Genomic DNA, 20,563 nt, shown 5'->3' with positions numbered 1-20,563 from the left:
TTTAAAATTCCTTAAAAAGGGAATTTAGAGGCTCCCTTTCCTGGGTTGGGAGCTGAAGATTATTCGGGTAGCTCACAGATTCAAAGCAATAATTGGAGAATCAGGACTGTGGAGCTTGGAAATGTCTCTGGATGACTTTGTTCTGTTTATAGATTGGGCGCCTATGTGTCCTTGACAAGTGGGAAACTTGTTATCACAGGCAGCTCCAAATTCATATCTTACGAACTGAGCCACTCCAGAAGGAGCTGTTTTGTACCATTTCATAAACCCACCCCTCAGATGTTATGTCATTGAATGGCTTAGGCCACATCATATGTCTGTCTGTAAGAGAAAGGGTAGTAGAAAAATGTGTTACTCTGACAGTGTAGTTCATGGCTGGATATTTGGGTTAATTTCATATAAACTTCCTATCTTTGTAGCAGAGAGAGAAATCTGGAGGCTTAAACAGTTAGAATGTAGAAGAGGCACAAATGTGGATCGTACTTGTTAGCTACTTTTTTGTATTAAAGAGGAGTTACCACTTCATTATGGTGTACATAATATGGGAGTTGATGTTTTATTATTACTGTAGGTTTATGATTTTGGACAGAGTTAATTTTTTGTCACTATAAAAGTAAATATACTCTAGGACATCTGGAAAATACAGAGAAATAGAAGAAAATTACTAATGTTCTGCTGTCCAGAAACAACTACATTTTGGTGAATTTCCTCTGTATATTTTCATGCATAGTTATGATAATATTATGATGTTAATTTTTTTCTTTGTTTGATCCATATTTATTTACAACTTTCTGTCAGAATAGTGGAAACTTAATCTAATTCAGTAAGATTCCACTAGTGTTATATGATGTTAATTTATTTTATTTTAAGACTTTATTTTTTTAAAAGCAGTTTTTAGGTTCACAGCAAAACTGAGAGGATGGTACAGAGATTTCCCATATGCCCCCTGCCCCTACACATGGACAGCCTCAACATCCTCCACAAGAGTGGTACATTTGTTATAACTGATTGAATCTACATTGACACATTGTAATTACCCGAAGACCATACATAGTTTACATCACCCATTCACTCTTGGTGTTGTAAGTTCTGTGGATTTGGACACATGTATGTCCAAAAAATAAATGATGTATTTATCATTATGATATCTTAGAGTATTTTCACTGCCCTAAAAATTCTCTGCTCCATCTCTTCATCCTCCTACCTCCCAACCACAGATATTTTTACTGTCTTCATAGTTCTAGAATTTCTTTTGTTGGAAGCGTACAGTACATAGCCTTTTCAGATTGGCTTTTTTTTTACTTAGAAATACACAGTTAAAGGGGCGCCTGGGTGGCTCAGTGGGTTGGGCCGCTGCCTTCGGCTCGGGTCATGGTCCCGGAGTCCTGGGATCGAGTCCCGCGTCGGGCTCTCTGCTCGGCGGGGAGCCTGCTTCCTCCTCTCTCTCTCTGCCTGCCTCTCTGCCTACTTGTGATCTCTCTCTGTCAAATAGATAAAAAATCTTTAAAAAAAAAAAAAAGAAAGAAAAAGAAATACACAGTTAAGGCTTGTCTCCCTCCTGATCCCATCTTTTTTCATTTTTTCCCTCCTACCCAGGAAACAAACTAAGGGTTGCTGGGGGGTCAGGGGATAGGGATAGGGTGGCTGGGTTATGGAATTGGGGAGGGTATGGGCTATGGTGAGTGCTGTGAAATGTGTAAGCCTGATGATTCATAGACCTGTACCCCGGGGGCAAATAATATATTATATGTTAATTAAAAAAGAAATATGCATTTAAGATTCTTTCATGTCTTTTCATGGTTGGAAAGCTCATTTCCTTTTAGCATGAAGTAATACTTCATTGTCTGGATGTGCCAGTTTATTTATCCATTTACCTACTGAAGGATATTTTGGTTGCTTCCAAGTTTTGGCCATTTTGAAGAAATTTAGGAATATCCACATGCAGGGGGTGCCTGGGTGGCTCCATGGGTTAAAGCCTCTGCCTTTGGCTCAGGTCAGGATCCCAGGGTCCTGGGATCGAGCCCCACATCCTGTGCTCTGCTCAGCGGGGAGCCTGCTTCCCCCGGCCTCTCTGCCTACTTGTGATCTCTGTCTGTCAAATAAATAAAATCTTAAAAAAAAAAAAAAAAGATATCCATGTGCAGGCTTTTGTGTGGACTTAAGTTTTCAAATTTTGGGGTTAAATAGAAAGGAGAACAGTTACCAGATTGTATGGTAAGAGTGTGTCTGATGTTTTAAGAGACTACCAAACCATGGTGGCTTTACTGTTTCACATTCTCACCAGCAATGAATGTGAGTTTGTTAATTTTTAAATTTTATATTTTTATTTAAATTCACAAGTTAAAGGATGTACTTTTTTTTCTAAAGTGAGTATGTAACCTCCTCCTACGTGTAAGCACCTCCTACGTTTATTGCAAAGTTTTTCTTTCTTTCTTTTTTTTTTTTTAAGGTTTTATTAATTTATTTGACACAGAGAGAGATCACAAGTAGACAGAGAGGCAGGCAGAGAGAGAGGGGAAAGCAAGCTCCCTGCTGAGCAGAAAGCCCAAAGACCTCAGCTGAAGGCAGAGGCTTAACCCACTGAGCCACCCAGGCGCACAAAGGATATACTCTTTTAAGTTCTGTGACATATATATAGCACCTTCATTACATATTTTTATATTGTGAATTTGTTAAATTTGATTGTTTGTTTGAAGGACAAAAAAATGGGTCTTTGATAACTGAATGAATTTTGTTTAACTATTTATAGTTCTTCTGTGACTTTCTGTATTCTTAATCTTTTAGTTTCTATTAATATCTTAGTGTTTTTCTTTTTTATTTATATGAGCTCCTTAAATGAGCTCTATTTCCTTTAGTTTCCTAGTTTGTAGTATATAGGGTTTTGTTTTTTGTTTTTTGCTAGAGCTTGCATGCTGTCTGTGAGCAGGGAGAGGGAGAGAGAATCTCAAGCAGGCTCCATGCTCAACGCAGAGACTGACGTGGGGCTCAATCTCAGGACTCTGAGATCATGACCTGAGCTGAAATCAAGAGTCAGACACTTAACTGATGGTGCCCTGTTTATGGGGTTTTTAAAAAACATATATAAGCCTAGATTATTTTGTGTACTTAAATTCCATCTGGCTTTTGATAGGTTGTTTTATCTTATTTAAAGTTTAAAGATTCTTTTCTCCTTTTAGAGATCCAGTAACTTTTCTTTTTTGTTATTTTTTGTTGGTTATAGCTCTTTAATCCACATAGAAGTGGTTTTCCAGCATGATGTGAGGTAGTTTTTTTTTTCTTTTAAAGATTTTATTTATTTATTTGACAGACAGAAATCACAAGCAGGCAGAGGCAGGCAGAGGCAGGCAGAGAGAAGAGGAAGCAGACTCCCTGCTGAGCAGAGAGACTGATGTGGGACTCGATCCCAGGACTCTGGGATTATGACCTGAGCCGAAGGCAGAGGCCTTAACCCACTGAGCCACCCAGGTGCCCCGGTACAGGTGTTTTTATTCTTCATTTGATTAATGCTTTGAATTTCTGTGAGTTCTATCATTGTTGAAATGCAGTTTTCAAACTTTAGCAATTTCTGTAGGCTAATGGTTCTTGATTCATTGAGGGATTTAAGGACTTTTAAAGATGACAAAAAAAAAAATACTTGAGTTACAAAATACATTTTAGCTGTGAAAAAATAACCTCTTACCTGACCAATCTAAATCATCCCATCAGAGTTTAACATTTGGACAGCATTTCTGATTAGCCTTTTGTTAGTAGAGCAAAAGCATTTGTATTTTCTGGAAATAACATTTATTCATGAAGAAAATTATGGTAGAAATCTGTGTAAACAGTGAGAAGATTCTAGACTTTTCAGACAGCCCAGATTTTGAAAAAGCCTTGTGCTTTGGCAGGAGCCCAAGAGAGGAAGTGTCTGCATCTGCTTCATTCTAGAAGCCTTCCCAAAGAGTTACTGTAAAGCAGCCAAGAGAACAGTGTATTTCACTACTGTGTGGTTCTGGAAGTATCTGGAAGCTTGTGGCAAACTTGAGGGAGGAGAATGTTAGTTTCTGTGGTGATCTATTTTTTATTCAAGAAGGGGGAAGGGATTTTGTTTTTGTATTTTGTTTGTTTGTTTTGGCGGTATAGGGAGCTTTCCAATGTGGACTTTAACCTGTTGGTTTAGGTGAAGTCACTTGGAAAGAGTCAGAAGTGCCTGCTCAAAGAGGAATAGGGAAACAAGAAGAGTAACAAATGGGAGCCTGTTACTGGGGCAAGAAGTTCTGTAATAGTAACGTACTCTTCTGTAAAGTAATGAGGACTTAGAAGTATGTGATGGTGAAGGAGCAAGAAAAGAGTGCTATTGGGACATTTGGGAAAGAAGGGTAAAATCTTTTCTGATGGTTAGTTGATATTTGCACCTGCTGTGAAGAATTTGTTCTAGAAAAGTCAGTGCTACCAGGGACAAAGAAAAAAGAAGAGCTTTGCTGCCAGCTTAAAAAAAAAAAAAAATTCCATAGCTGTGTACTAGGCTAAGCATTTTTACATAGAACATAGTAGATAGAAAAACCTCAACACTAGGTTCTTTGAGAGAAATTGCAAGTGTAAATCGACAGGCTGTTTATTCTTTTTGGATTCTGTACAACTTTTTAAAAATAACAGCTTTTATTGAGATATAATTCATGTACCATACAGTTCACCCATTTAATGGTCATGATTCAGTGGTTTTTAGTACTTTTACTGTGTTCTTCAACCACCAATTACCACAGTCAATTTTAGAATGTTTTCACCACTCCAAAATCTACTTTTTTTTTTTTTTTTAGATTTTACTTATTTATTTGACACACAGAGATCACAAGCAGGCAGAGAGGAAGGGAAGCAGGCTCCCTGCTGAGCAGAGCCCGATGCTGGGCTCCATCCCAGGATCCTGAGATCATGACCTGAGGGGAAGGCAGAGGCTTTAACCCACTGAGCCACCCAGGCGCCCCAACTTTTTTTTTTTTTAATTAAAGTAGGTTCCGTGCCCAGCGTGGAGCCCAGCACGGGGCTTGAACTCATAATCCTGAGCTCAAGACCCAAGTTGAGATCAAGAGGCAGACACTTAACCAACTGAGCCACCCAGGCGCCCTGAAAATGTACAACTTTTAATTGAACTTGTTTTAAAATTGAAAGCCATGTAGGGAAAACATGGAACAAGTTAGGAATTTAAAGGATAAAGCAGTGGCTCTGAAAACCTTTTTTCCCCTTTAAAACATTCTAACATTTCAGAATGTAGTTTGGTAATATTTAAATTAAATTACTTTAATGGAGTAGTATATTTTTATGGGAAATTCATGGGTTAGATGTAGATAACAGAAAACTTATTTTTCAGGCTATATGAAAGAGTTACTATCTAATCATTATAATTATAGTAGTAACTAAGGAGAAAACAAACTTGGGTTGAATTTTTAAGCATAAATATCAGGTGATAACAAACCTTTATATTTTTCTTTAAGTAGTTGTATGAAAAGTAAAATAGTAGCTTGTTAATTAAATTATTAAATCAACTTTTAAGAATTAACAACAGTCTATGGGCAACCTTAGTGTCTGACATACATTTTGTTCATAGAAAAAATCAGTTAGGAACTTTTCCTACCTTACTTTTTGTTGTTGTTGCTGTTGTTTTAATGACCCTATTTCTCTTGTAGGTGTGTGATCCTGAAAAATTAAGTCTTCCAAGATGATCTGGTGTATTTTCATTGTCGGGGTTCTACTTCCCCAGTCTTTGGCCCATCCAGGCTTTTTTACTTCAATTGGTAAGTCTTACTATTTTTTGGTTTGTATTGATCTTGCATTTAAAAAATTACAATTTTTTAGTTTTTTTTTTTAAGATTTTATTTCTTTATTTGACACAGAGAGACAGAATAAGCAAGGGGAGTGGCAAGGGAAAGGCAGATAGGCAAGTGAGAGGAAGAAGCAGGCTCCCTGCTGAGTAATGCAGCTCTATCCTAGTATCCTGGGATCATGACTTGAGCGGAAGGCAGCTGCTTAACCAACTGAGCCACCCAGGCGCCCCATTTTTTTAGTGTTTTTAAATCAGTAAAAACAAATAAATGTGTTCCCAGAGACTGAAGCATTGATTTAGTTCCTTTCCCCTACAAGTCTCTGTTTTTAAAATTTAATTTAAAAATTTTTTTCTGATCACAAAAGCAGTACATTTTCAGGTTAAAACTTAAGAAAATTGGGGCATCTGGGTGGCTCAGTGGGTTAAGTCTCTGCCTTTGGCTCAGGTCATGATCTCAGGGTCCTGGGATTGAGTCCCACATTGGGCTCTCTGCTCAGCAGGGAGCCTACTTTCCCCTCTATCTCTGCCTGCCTTTCAGCGTACTTGTGATTTCTGTCTGTCAAATAAATAAGTTTTTTTTTAATTTTAAGAAAATTTAGAAAAGCATATCAAGAAAATTCTTTGTTAATGAGTCCACTTAGATAATTTAATAGTTTTTTTTAATGCACAGGTACAATTAATACACTGTACATTATTTCATAACCTGCTATTTCCATTTAAGAATCTACTATGAACACAAGTTACTTTTTTCTATATCATAATTTAAAAAAAAATCTTTGAAGGTATTACTAAAATAGCATATGGTTAAAGAAGAAACAAAGAAAAATACGTAGAATATAAGACTTCCACATGTCCTCTTTCCCCCAGAAATATTTTTCATGTTTGATATGTATCCTTTCTTAAGTTTTCCTATATGCATACTTCATTTGCCTTAAATGAGATGTTTTCCTTCATGCTGTTAACCAGTTTTACCCTTGTGTGATTGGAGTGCTAACGAAAACACAAGTATTATATTTTTATTATCTAATTTTGTGATATAAAATGAGGAGTCTTCTTATCCCACTATAACTGAACATGGATGCTTTGAATTTCATTTGTAAAATGTACCTTTTGTTAGTGTGGTTTAGTTTATTGGATGAAAATTTAATTCTAATCAGTCTCAATAACAAAAAAAGGTGAGAGCAGAGGTAGGGAAGAAGAAAAAGTAGTGTTGTTTTGTAATTTAAAAACAAATTTTTAGAACAATTTGCCAATGTTGTCCAATTTGCAGAATGAAGTAGCTTGAAAGTTAGAATTGGAACACAATTGTCTTTGTTTATTTAATTAAAAAGAAAAAAGATGTTTTCTCCAACATATATGAGTTTAAAATCAGTTCAATCTTATCAAAGAATGAAGCATTCCTTTTTTTCAAGATTTTATTCATTTATTTGAGAGAGAAAGCATGAGAGAGGAGAAGGTCAGAGGGTGGAGCAGACTCCGTGTGGAGCTGGGAGTCTGTTGCGGGACTTTATCCTGCTACTCCAGAATCATGACCTGAGCCGAAGGCAGTTGCTTAACCAACTGAGCCACCTAGGTGCCCCAGAATGAAGCATTCTTGATCATTTTTAAATTATTCTAAAATACTTGTGTTGACCAATGTGGGTATTTGATAAACCTTCCCTTCTTCTCCTTCTAGGTCAGATGACTGATTTGATCCATACTGAGAAAGATCTGGTGACTTCTCTGAAAGATTATATTAAGGCAGAAGAGGACAAATTAGAACAAATAAAAAAGTAAGCAAAGGGTTCTACTTATTAGGATTCGACTCCACCTGGATATTTTTGTTCGAGAGCTAAAACATTCTTTGAGTGGAAAAGGAAGCCACCTGTCTTAAAAACTGGCTGAAATGGCTAAAATAGGAACATTGAAAACAAGAGTTAGGCCTGGGCCAAGAGTTTAGATAAGGATATAACTGGGTATAGGTGTTGAATGACAGTTTCTCAAAATAGTTGCTAATATCTTCTGTCTTCTTCTAACCTCCCTAATTAAGTCATCTTCTAGAGCAGTTTTCAAATTCTGTTTATCCTTCACTCCTTTGATGCCATTCTAGAGATTACAGTGATAAATACGTTAATTATTAATTGATACAAGTTTTCCTTACCTGCTGATTTATTTTTAACTGACTCAGGCTCAGAGTTAATCCTGACTTGAGAATTCCTGCCTTTTATTTAGTGAGTAGCTGAGTACTCCGGGTTTTTTTTGTCTATTTGTTTTAAAATATAGTTTTTAGATACTGAATCTAAAATTTTGGTGTTAATTTGATTTAAATGAACATGTTACTGAAGTTCGATTGGGCTAATTTGTATTTTATAACCAATTATTTGGCTTTAAGGGCCTGTGGGGAGATGAATTTTTAGACCCTTAGTAGAGGGATCCAGTCACACCTTTTCTAAGATAGGTTCCATTTACTGTAGCCATTTGAGAGAAACAAAACTAAAAGAAAAAGACTTGTTACATTTTTCTTTTACCAAGCTAGATTTTACCCATAACAGTCTTGCTTTTTAAAAAATTTATAATTTCATTTTAAAAAGTTTTTAAATACAGTTTTCACTCATAAACCTCTGGTCTTTTTTCTGAGTGCTTTATTAAGTTGTGTTCTCCTTATTAAGTGTATGTGTGCTCCATTTATATGTCTTATGTGTATAGATGGGCAGAGAAGTTAGATCGACTAACCAGCACAGCGACAAAAGATCCAGAAGGCTTTGTTGGGCACCCTGTAAATGCATTCAAATTAATGAAACGTCTGAACACTGAATGGAGTGAGTTGGAGAATCTGGTCCTTAAGGATATGTCAGATGGTAAGTCAGATGGTAAGATTAAGAAGCCAAAAGAAGTAAGACAATATTGCTGCCGTGTGTGGAAATGCCAATACTAATAAATTCATTTCCCAGAACATCATGTGTTCGGTGTTATAACTAAATTGTTGCAGAGATATATTTGGTTTGACTGGAGTTAGTCTATATCCTGAATTCCTTAATTTAAAAAAAGAGAATAAAAACTGGAAACAAATAAGCACCAAACAAAAGTTTATCAATTATTTGACATATAGTTTCATTTCTGAGAGTAATTGTTCCCATTTTAGGATTATCTTCAGATGTCAAAAATTTATGGATAAATCTCCATCATCTCATCTATTCATGTATTGGGTGTTAGCTGTGTTCTATATAGTATTTTGAATCTTAGACTTCTTTTACTTCGACAATAAATTGAAAAACTAAGACTGCGAACAGTAACAATGAAGGTCTTTCTAATTAAAACAAAGTTGTATTTGGAGTATTGAGGTGTTTTAGATATTTTAGTAGCAGACACAGAAAACTAAGCCTGGAGTTTAGGAACTAGAGGGGATATGCTTAGATAAAATACTTGTTCAGTGACTGGAGGTGGAATGAAAAAAAGCAAGAAGAAGGGAGAGAACTGAGTTAACTATGTAAATGAAAATACTCCAAGGGTGCTTATGAGTGTTTCTAAGCGGTCAACTATTAGGCAAAGGACAGAAAGCCTCGAGGAGAAAAATTAAGGCAAGCCCTTGTGAAAACTGCATTGTGTGAAGGAAATACCAGAGATTATTTGCTCTCTTACGTAGCACCATGACAACATTTTTAAAGTCCTGTATTTGTGTGTGCACACACATATACACATTTATTTATTTATTAAAGATTTTATTTATTTATTTTGACAGAGATGACAAGCAGGCAGAGAGGCAGGCAGAGAGAGAGAGGAGGAAGCTGGCTCCCTGTGGAGCAGAGAGCTGGATTCGGGGCTCGATCCCGGGACCCTGGGATCATGACCTGAGCTGAAGGCAAGAGGCTTTAACCCACTGAGCCACCCAGGCACCCCTACACATTTATTTATTAACTTAATTTTTTTAAAATTCTCAATTTTTTGATTTTTATGACCTAAGTTCTTTTATAAGGTAAACCTTGAGACTTTGATGTTCTAATCTGTGGTAGTCATCCCATAGTGTTATAATACATACATTTTTCCTCTTTTTTAGGGATGGGATTTAAGCAACTTCTTGGATTTATTTGGAGTCATAAAAAAATCTGTAAAACTTGTTGTAAAACTCCATGTGGACATTGTGACTTAAAGGATTGGTCTTAAAGGATTGGTCTTAAAACTAAAAAATATGCTTGATACAAACTTTAGCCCTCTCCTAGCTAGTTGTTCATTTGTACATTTTCATTAACATAAAAATGCCTGGCTGATCAAATACACACAAAAAAATTTTTTGCTGATCAAAATACACAGTTGCCTGTAAGTAAGTGTGAGAGGAGGGAAGTTTTATACCTAACTTTTATTTGCAAATGACGACATTATTATTAAAATTTTAAATTACTTGTTTAGGTGTTTTTGGTTCCTTAAGGAGTATTTAGCATCCATTCTCCTTAGGGTACTTATCATAATTATTTTATTAGTTTGGTTTTTGCTATGTTTTATATAAAACCTTTTAAAATTAAAATTAGGGGCGCCTGGGTGGCTCAGTGGGTTAAGCCTCTGCCTTCAGCTCAGGTCATGATCCCAGGGTCCTGGGATCGAGCCTCACATGGGGCTCTTTGCTCCGCAGGGAGCCTGCTTTTTTGTCTCTCTCTGCCTGCCTCTCTGCCTACTTGTGATCTCTCTGTCAAATAAATAAATAAAATCTTTAAAAAAAATTAAAATTAGATTAAAATTAAAGCAAATCTTGGTTGATCACTATATTCAGTAATTTAACAGATCTAAATATATTTTAATAAATGATCCACTTTATAATCTTAAACATGTAATTAATCTCTCTCCCCCCTCAAAGGATTATACCAAACTTTGTATATTTACATATTTATATAATGAGTGACACATGGAAGAAGAAAATAGAACTTTTTAAAAATGCATACATTTTATTTACCATCTGTTATCCTAAAATATAATTGGTTGCCAACGGATGTCATTTTCAGATCCGTAAATCCATTTTTCAAGCTTAGTGGAGGCTCTTTTGTGTAACTAAAGATTCAGTTATGTTGATTTTTACCTAATATGACATGATTTATGCAATGACTTCAGATTACTTAAGTGACATTAGGATTTGGGAAGATGGAATAAGTTAGAGGTATTTCAGGTCTTAATGTATTTAGTTTTTTCTTGTTGAGCATGTGGAACTTTAACGGCATGGTAGGAAATTATAATAAAATTAATTTTGAAAAATCCTTGTGAGCACTGTATATTGCAAATTGGAAGTCTATTCTAGAGTCTTTCTTTTTCTTTTCTTTTCTTTTTTTTTTTTTAATTTCAAGGCTTTATCTCTAACCTAACCATTCAGAGACAATACTTCCCTAATGATGAAGATCAGGTTGGGGCAGCTAAAGCTCTGTTGCGTCTCCAGGATACCTACAATTTGGATACAGACACCATCTCAAAGGGTAATCTCCCAGGTAAGAATTCTTCTAGCATATATAACATTTATTACCTAGTTGTTCTATTCAGTCCATTAAAATGTTAATCTAGAAGAAAACTTTTGCATTTTAAGACTTTTAACATTAATTTATTTCACAGTCTTTGAAGACAAAGACTCTCTTTCCCTAGGACTTAATAGTTGTGGGTAAGTTTATAGCTTGTTACTGTGAAAGCTTAATATTATAGGAACTTAACTTTAGGCATTTTTTTGCCTGGAAAAAAACAATCAGTTTTCCTCATGTTTTTCTTTAGAACATCAAATGTTTGTGTGTAAAGTTATAAAGGAATTGATAAAGTTTATATGTTTAGTAATTTAAAAACCAAGACATACCGGGTGTACACAGATTTTTAAAGTGATTTTTTTTGTTGTTTTTGTTGTTGTTTTGTTTTGTTTTGTCAGAGAGAGTGCACAAGCAGGGGAAGTGGCAGGCAGAATGCAGACACTTCCATGTGTCACTCAGGTTTCCTGCTGAGCAAGGAACCCGATATGGGACTTGATCGCAGGACTCTGGGATCATGACCAGAGCTGAAGGCACTTAGCTGAGCCACCCAGGCATCCCTTTTTAAAGTGTTCTATAATGAACATCCTGCTTTATGACCCATTTTTGGCAAAACCTTCTATTTAGGTTACAGCTGGTTTCATGATAATTTGCTTTAAAAATCTTTCATTGTACAAAAAGTATATAACAAAATTTGTCATCTTAATCACTTTATTTTTCATCTTAATCACTTTTAAATGTGTGGTTTAGTGGCGTCACATACATCCACACTGTTGTGCACCCATCACCAGCATCCATCCCCAGAGCTCTTTCCATCTTGTAAAACTAAAACTGTACCCATTAAACAATAACTCCCCATCCCCTGTAGCAAATGTCAGAATTTTCTTATTTTTTAAGGCTGAATAGTAATACGTAGTGTGTGTATATATCTATATATGTATATATACCATATTTTGCTTATTTCGTCCATCAGCAGGACACTTGAGTTGCTTCCATGTGTTAGCTAGTGCAAATAGTGCTGCTGTTAACATGGATGTGCAGATAGCCTGTCAAAACCCTGCCTCCCATTCTTTGGGTAGATACATAGAAGTGTAATTGCTGGATCCTATGGTAATTCTATTTTTAGTTTTTTGAGGAAGTGCCTTACTATTTTCTGCAGTAGATATATTATTTTACATTCCCGCCAACAGTGCACAAGGGTTCCAAATTCTCCCCCTACTCTTCAACACTTGTTATTGTCTCTTTCTTTGATGGTAGCCATCCTTATGGGTGTGAGGTGATATCTCATTGTAGTTTTACATTTCCCTATCAGTGATGTTGAGCGTCTTTTCATGTGCTTTGCAGCCATCTGTATTTCTTTCTTGGAGAGAGGTTTATTGAAGTCTTTTGCCCACTTTTTTTTGTTTTTTTGAAGATTTTATTTATTTGAGAGGGAGAGAACAAGAGAGAGAGAGAGAGAGAGAGAGAGAGAGCACGAGAGAGCACAAGAAGAGGAAAGTCAGAGGGAGAAGCAGACTTCCTGCAAGCAGGGAGCCCAATGTGGGACTCGATCCTGGGACTTCAGGATCATGACCTAAGCCGAAGGCAGTCGCTTAACCAACTGAGCCACTCAGGTGCCCTTTTGCCCACTTCTTAATTAGTTTTTTGTTGTAGTTGGTTTAGGAGTTGTTTACATATGCTGGATATTAATCCCTTATGAGACACATGATTTGGAAACATTTTCTCTTATTCTGTGGGTTCTCTTTTTACTCTGTTGATAATGTCTTTTGATGCATGAAGTTTTAAATTTTTCATGAGGTCCACTTTATTTTTTCTTTGGTTCCATTTGCCTTTAGGATCATATACAAGAAATTGTTGCCTCATCTAATGTCATGAAGCTTTTCTCCTATGTTTTCTTCTTAAGAGTTTTATTGTTTTAGGTCTTACATTTAGGTCTTTTATCCATTTTGAGATAATTTTAACATGTGTTAGTGTAAGGGTCCAACTTCATTTCTTTTGCTGATGGATATCCAGTTTTTCCAGCACCATTTGTTGAAAAGACTATCCTCTCCCCATTGATTGGTCTTGGCACTCTTGTCAAAAAGTATGTGATCATGTATGTGAGGGTTTATTATAATCTGGGTCCTCTGTTCTATTCCATTGATCTTTATGCCTTATTAATACCACACTGTTCTGGGATGCCTGGATGGCTCAGTTGGTTGGACAGCTGCCTTTGGCTCAGGTCATGATCCCAGAGTTCCCAGATCGAGTCCCTCATCGGGTTCCCAGCTCCACGGGGAGTCTGCTTCTCCCTCTGACCTTCTCCTCGCTCATGTTCTCTCTCATTGTCTCTTTCTCAAATAAATAAATAAAATCTTAAAAAAAAAAAAACCACACTGTTCTGATGACTGTAGCCTTTTTTTTTTTTTAAAGATTTTATTTATTTAATAGGGCATGAACAAGGGTGAGGAGGGGCAGAGGGAGGGGGAGAGGCCGACTCTGCTGAGCCAGAAGCAGGGCTTGATTCCAAGACACTGAGAGCATGACCTGAGCCAAAGGCAGAGGGAGGCAGATACTTAATCAGCTGACCCACTCAGGTGCCCCTGAAGACTGTAGCTTTGTAGTAAGTTTTGAAATCTAGAAGTTTGAGTTCTCCAGTTTTATTCTTTTTCAAGATTGTTTTGACTGTCTCTTGAAATTATATACGAATTTCAGGATGGGTTTTTCTATTTCTGCAAAGAATGTCATTGGGATTTTGATAGGGATTGTATTTAATCTGTAGATCAGTTTGGATAGTCTTGCCATTTTAATAGTATCAGGTCTTTCAGTCCATGAACATGGGATGTGTTTCTACTTATTTATGTCTTCTCTTATTTCAGCAATGTTTTGTGGTGTTCATTGTATAAGTCTTTAACCTCCTTGGTTAATTCCTAAGTATTTTATTCTTAGAATTGTTTTAGTGGGGATGACTGGGTAGCTCAGTCAGTTAAAATGTCTGCCTTTGGCTGAGGACGTGATCCCATGGTCCTGCGATCAAGCCCTGCATTGGGCTCCCTGTGCAGTGGAGTCAGCTTCTCCCTTTGCCTGTCCTTTCCTGTTCTCTCTCTCTCTGTCTCTCTCTCTCTCAAGTAAATAAATAAAATCTTTCTCGAGGTAATGACTGTTCTGAATTTGGTTGTATTCATTTGTCTCTTTATTCTTTACTACATACATTGTTGTGTTTTAAAATTTTAAATAATCTGTGTATCTTCCTGCAACCTTTTTCACTCAATTTTTTTTTAGTAAACTCCTCTAATTGCTGTATGGTATTATATGACAGAATTGATTTATTCATTCATGCATGGATGGACATTTTGGTTATCTCCAGTTTTTTTGCTGTGTCAAACAAGATTTCAGTAAACATCCTTGTTTATGTATTCTTTGGCTAATGTAATGCAAATATTTCCTTAGGGTATAAGAAGACAGGGTTTAAGCGCCCCTTGTTTTTTTTGTTTTCTTTTTAAGATTTTATTTATTTATTTGACAAAGAGAAATCACAGGCAGAGAGGCAGGCAGAGAGAGAGAGGGAAGCAGGCTCCCCACTGAGCAGAGATCCCGAGATGGGGCTTGATCCCAGGACCCTGAGATCACGACCCGAGCCAATGGCAGATGCCCAACCCACTGAGCCACCCAGGTGCCCCGAGCCCCTTGGTTTTATCTCTTAAATCTATTTCCCCCACTCCCATTCCACTGATGTAGTTGGAAAAACGTGGCTATGTGTTTTATGGAATGTACATGTTGGAGTTGCCCGATTTTTTTCTTTTGTGTTACTTTTGTGTTAATTTGTTACTCTAACTCCTGTATTTCCTATGAACTGGTCAGAGCTGGAGTCTCAAGTTAGATGCAAGTTTTTTAATTAACTCCATAGGTGGCGCTCTGAACTTTCTGTTGACTTGCATGACTAGCCACCCAACATCTCATCACACTTTTTGTGTGACTGATGAGTAGCTTTGGTGGTGGGAGACTGATTAGTCCATATGAAGTTTTCCATGAGTTTTCTTGTAATTGTTTTTGCAGACTTTGATGATCCTTGCCTAGAACTATTAGGGGTTGAAAATGGTGATTTTCTTATCCCATCATTCCTTCTACTTTTATTGGCTGGAATTCTATCAGTAAGAACTTTTTTTCAGGAACCATTTTTTTATACTGAACCAGAGTTTGTATGTGAAGGGCAAGATAAATTCTTGATTATTATTCTTGTGTCAATTTTCAGAATGAGTTAATGTCATAATAACTTATAGTAGTGACCAGCGATTTTTATCTGAAGTATCATTACAAACTCATGGATTTTTATATATTTTTATATTTCAGTCCATTATTATTATTCATTTGATGCCCAGTTATCCTATTTGAGGCCAGGGGGATCCTCTTTATACTTGATCTTACCAAAAGGCTGAGAAGTGATGGGGGGGGTAGTCCTTTTTAGATGGGCTAATTTGTCCTTTTGAAATTATCCTGTTATTCTTTGCTATTAAGGAAATTTAATTTTTGGCAGTTTTTTCCAAGCTTATCTTATAGATTTCTACCCCAAAGCAGGAAGAATCTGGCCTTGTCGTAGTGAACCTTGATTCTTTTTAATTGGGAATGATACAGGGAGTGGAGTGTAGCTAGGTTCTAGGGACTGTCTGTTGCTATTTGTCATTGATTCTAAGTCTTCAGTGGACAGAGATAGGAAATATGTGAGTTCATGTTAATTTCCAATTCAAATGTAAGATTATAGGGTTTATACTTACATCTCTTTTGTGTCAAAACTCTTGGTTCCAGTGACATTAAACATAATTAGTTTTTTGTATTATCCTATAATAGACCTAAAATAATTTCAGAATAACCGTACTTATATTGTTAGTAACATTGTATGGCAGGCATATATTTAGCTTTTAAGAAACTCCCTAATTTTTTGTACCATTTTACATTCCTTTCATCAGTATGATTTCTTCTACATATTTCAAACACTTGGTGTATTAAAAGTCATTTTAATCTTAGCCATATAATGGGTGTATAGTGGTATCTCATTGTTTAATTTACATTGTTATATGTATGTAATAACTGATGACTAACAGTGAACATCTTTCCCTGTGTTTATTGGCTAGTCATATCTATTCTTCGGTGAAGAGTCTAAGAGTTTTCTATATATTTTGGATTAAGTTTTTTATCAGATAAATGTGTTGTGAATATTTTTAACCAGTCTCTTGTCTTTTTATTTCATATTATTGCCTTTTAAGAGAGCAGTTTTAAATTTTGATTATTTAATTATCAATATTTTATTTTTTAGAGGTGGGGGAGGGATGGGAGAGGGAGAGAGAGAATCCAAGTAGGCTTCTGCAGAGCCCCAACATGGGACTTGATCTCATAACCCTGAGATCATGACTTGAGCCGAAATCAAAAGTCAGATACTTAACCAGCTGAGCCACTCAGGAGCCCCAGTATTTTTTTCACTTATGCGTAGTGCTTTGGTATCAAATCTAAGAAATCTTTTTTTCCCCTGAGGTCTGACATATTCTTCTTCTGTTTTTTTATCTAGAAGTTTTGTAGTTTGAGATTTCACGTTAAGCTATAGGATACATTTTGAGTTGCTTTGTATGTGCTATGCAGTAAAGATTGATTTTTTAAAAAATATGAATACTTAATTTCTTGAACAACATTGAAAAGACTTTCTCCATTGAATTGCCTTGGCATTTGTCAAAAATCACTTGGTGTATCTCTTGACTTGATTCTATTCCATTGATTTATATATCTACCTGTAATTAATACCAAACAGTCTGAACTATAGCTTGTGGGTTTTTTTTTCTTTAAAGATTTTACTTAATTGTTTGAGAGAGCGAAAGCAAGCCCAAGTTGGGGGGAGGGCCAGAGAGAGAGAGAAGTAGACTCCCTGATGAACAGGGAGCCCAATGTAGAGCCCAGTCCCAGGACCCTGGGATCCTGGATGATGACCTGAGCCAAAGGCAGATGCTCAAACACTGAGCCACCCAGGTGCCCCTGAACTATAGCTCTATAGTAAGTATTGAAATCAAGCAGAATAAGTCCTCCAGCTCTGTTCTTTGGTAAAATTGCTTTGGCTATTCTAGATTCTTTGAATTTCCATATAAATCTCAGAATCAGTTTGTCAGTTTCCAAAAAAAAGTGCCTATAGGAATTTTGATTGGGGTTGGGTTGAATCTTGCAAAGAATTTGGGCAGCATTGTCATTTTAACAATACAGACTTTTTCTAATCCATGAACACATTATATTTCTCCATTTATTTAAGGCAAAGAAATTGGGGTAGGAGACAAGATACTTTGACCTTAAGGTTAAACCACCATGAGTCTAACAGTTACTGTTTGACCATTGGTGTCAAAAGTTGGAACAGGGGCACATGGGTGGCTCAGTGAGTTAAAGCCTCTGCCTTCGGCTCAGGTCATGATCCCAAGGTTGTGGGATCGAGCCCTGCATTAGGCTCTCTGCTCAGCGGGGAGCCTGCTTCCTTCTCTCTCTCTGCCTGCCTCTCTGCCTACTTGTGATCTCTGTCAAATAAATAAGATCTTAAAAAAAAATCCTTTCCCCACTTCCTCTTTCTCCTCCTCTTTTACCCCCCTTAAAAAAAAAGAAAACTAAAAAAGATTCCTTTATTTATTTGCAAGAGAGAGACTGAGTGGTGTTGGGGGGTAACTATATATAACCTGTGGTTACATATCGGTTTTTCCTATATGTAACTACCATTTTAATAGTTTTTCTCTTTCCACTGTTTATTTTTGAAAATAAAAGCAAATAGGTACTTATTTCTGTTCCTTCTCAAAATAAACACAAAGCATGGTAAAATACTTTGTATACCATGGTGTTTTAATTTATTGATATACCCTAGATATCAATTCATATCATATATAGAAATCTTCATTTCTCTTTATGTCTGTATTTTAATCTATTTTTGCGGAGGTACTATAGTTGATAAAATCAGGCCTATATGATGATCATTTGGTTTGTTTCTTGTCTTTGGCTATTATAAAAATAATGCTGCCAGTATCCTTGTACATATATTTTTGTTTTTTTGCTAAGTGATCTTTTTTTTTTTTTTTTAAGATTTATTTATTTATTTGACAGAGATCACAAGTAGGCAGAAAGGCAGGCAGAGAGAGAGGAGGAAGCAGGCTCCCTGCTGAGCAGAGAGCCTATGCGGGACTTGATCCCAGGACCCTGGGATCATGACCTGAGCTGAAGGCAGAGGCTTTAACCCACTGAGCCACCCAGGCGCCCCTTTGCTAAATGCTCTTTGGAATATTTTTTCTAGAAGTGATGCCACTGAGTCAAAGAATAAATGCATAGGAAATTTTGCTAATAGTGTCCCAGTTTCCCTCCATAATGGTTGTATCATTTTGCATTTCTTTTTTTTTTTTCAAGATTTTATTTATTTGACAGAGAGAGACACAGTGAGAGTGGGAACATAAGCAGATAGTGAGAGAGGGAGAAGCAGGCCTCCCGCTGAGCAGGGAGCCCAATTCGGGGCTAGATCCCAGGACCCTGGGATCATGCCATGAGCCGAAGGCAGATGCTCAACGACTGAGCCACCCAGGCGCCCCTCATTTTGCATTTCTACCAATAATATGTGAGAGTGCCTATTTCCTCGCAGTGTGACCAAAAAAATGTTGCCAATGTTGTCAGACTGAGATTTCTGCCAACCTGATAGTTCACTTTATTTTTCTAAATGATTTATTTTCATTTTAGAGAGAGAGTACACACATGAGAGCAGGGGATAGGGAGAGAGAGAATCCCCAAGCAGACTCCCCATTGAGTGTGAAGCCCAACACAGGGCTGGATCCCAGTACCCTGAGATCATGACCTGAGCCAAAATCAATTGTCAGATGCTCAGCTGACTGAGCCATCTAGGCGTCCCAGTTCACTTTTGTTTAGATTGGCTAATATGTATCAATTTCTTTTCTTTTTTTTAAGATTTTATTTATTTGACAGAGAGATCACAAATAGGCACACGGTGGGGGGGGGGGGGCAGCCTCCCTTCTGAGCAGAGAGCCTGATGAGGGGCTTGATTCCAGGACCCTGACATCATGACCTGAGCCGAAGGCAGAGACTCAACCCAGTGAGCCACCCAGGCGCCCCAGTATACCAATTTCTTTATCATTCTTTCTTGTACCTCAGACTTTCCTTGTAGAATGATTTTCCTCATCTTTTAGGTGTGCTTTGGTGTCGTGGTTGGTGGTGTGTCTGACTCTTGGTCCTAAGATCCAGCCCCACATAGGGCTCTGTGCTCAGTGTGGAGTTTGATTGTCTCTCCCCCTGTCCCTTAACACTCTTTCTCTCTCAAATAAATACATCTTTAAAAAGATGTTTTCCTCATCTTTGAAACACATCCTTAAGAAGACTTTACATATATATATATATATTACATATATATGTTGGCTTTGGATTCTTTGTGCTTCCTGACTCCCAAATTTTATGTGTTTTAATTCTGGAAAATTGTCTACTTTCACTATTACTTCTTTAGTGCCTCTCCTATATTCTCTCTGTTGTCATCTGATGGGACTCCAACTAGACATACTAGACCTTATTTTTCTTGCTTTTAACTAGCACTTTAATTTTTTTTTTTTTTTTTTTTTTTAAAGATTTTATTTATTTATTTGACAGAGAGAGAAATCACAAGTAGGCGGAGAGTCAGGCAGAGAGAGAGAGAGAAGCAGGCTCCCGCTGAGCAAAGAGCCCGATGCGGGGCTCGATCCCAGGACACTGAGATCATGACCTGAGCCGAAGGCAGCGGCTTAATCCACTGAGCCACCCAGGCGCCCCTTTAATTTTTTTTTTTAAAGATTTTATTTTATTTATTTGACAGAGATCACAAGAAGGCAGAGAGGCAGGCAGAGAGAGAGGAGGAAGCAGGCTCCCCGCTGAACAGAGAGTGGATGCGGGGCTCGATCCCAGAACTCCAGGATCATGACCTGAGCCAAAAGCAGAGGCTTTAACCCCCTGAGCCACCCAGGCGCCCCTAGCACTTTCTTTTTTTTTTTTTTTTAAAGATTTTATTTATTTGAGAGAGAGAGTGAAAGAGCATGAGAAGAGAGAAGGTCAGAGGGAGAAGTGGACTCCCTATGGAGCTGGGAGCCCAATGCAGGACTCGATCCTGGGACTCCAGGATCATGACCTGTGCCGAAGGCAGTTGCTTAACCAACTGAGCCACCCAGGCACCCAGCACTTTAATTTTTATCTCTCCTCTGCTACCTCCTGGGTAGTTTGTCCCATGGTAATTTATTCAGCTCCCTCTTTAGGTTTATTATTCCCTCTTTTTTTTTTTTTTTTTTGTCTA

General features: G+C 37.1%; 1 protein-coding gene across 2 annotated transcripts in view; it reads left to right on the top strand.

Annotated features, from left to right (window-relative positions):
• Positions 1–20,563, top strand: part of P4HA1 (prolyl 4-hydroxylase subunit alpha 1) — a 76,972-nt gene that overhangs the window by 9,588 nt on the left and 46,821 nt on the right. For both annotated transcript variants that reach the window (XM_004769469.3, XM_004769470.3), the window contains exons 2-5: positions 5,658–5,765; positions 7,470–7,566; positions 8,480–8,631; positions 11,101–11,238. In XM_004769469.3, coding sequence (XP_004769526.2) covers positions 5,690–5,765; positions 7,470–7,566; positions 8,480–8,631; positions 11,101–11,238 — 463 coding nt within the window. In that variant the 5' untranslated portion in view covers positions 5,658–5,689. The remainder of the gene's footprint in view (positions 1–5,657; positions 5,766–7,469; positions 7,567–8,479; positions 8,632–11,100; positions 11,239–20,563) is intronic.

This window comes from Mustela putorius, unplaced genomic scaffold (assembly GCF_011764305.1).
Source record: "Mustela putorius furo isolate JIRA1106 unplaced genomic scaffold, ASM1176430v1.1 tig00000698_pilon_pilon_pilon, whole genome shotgun sequence".
NCBI lineage: Eukaryota > Metazoa > Chordata > Mammalia > Carnivora > Mustelidae > Mustela > Mustela putorius.
This window is presented reverse-complemented; position numbering and strand designations above follow the sequence as displayed.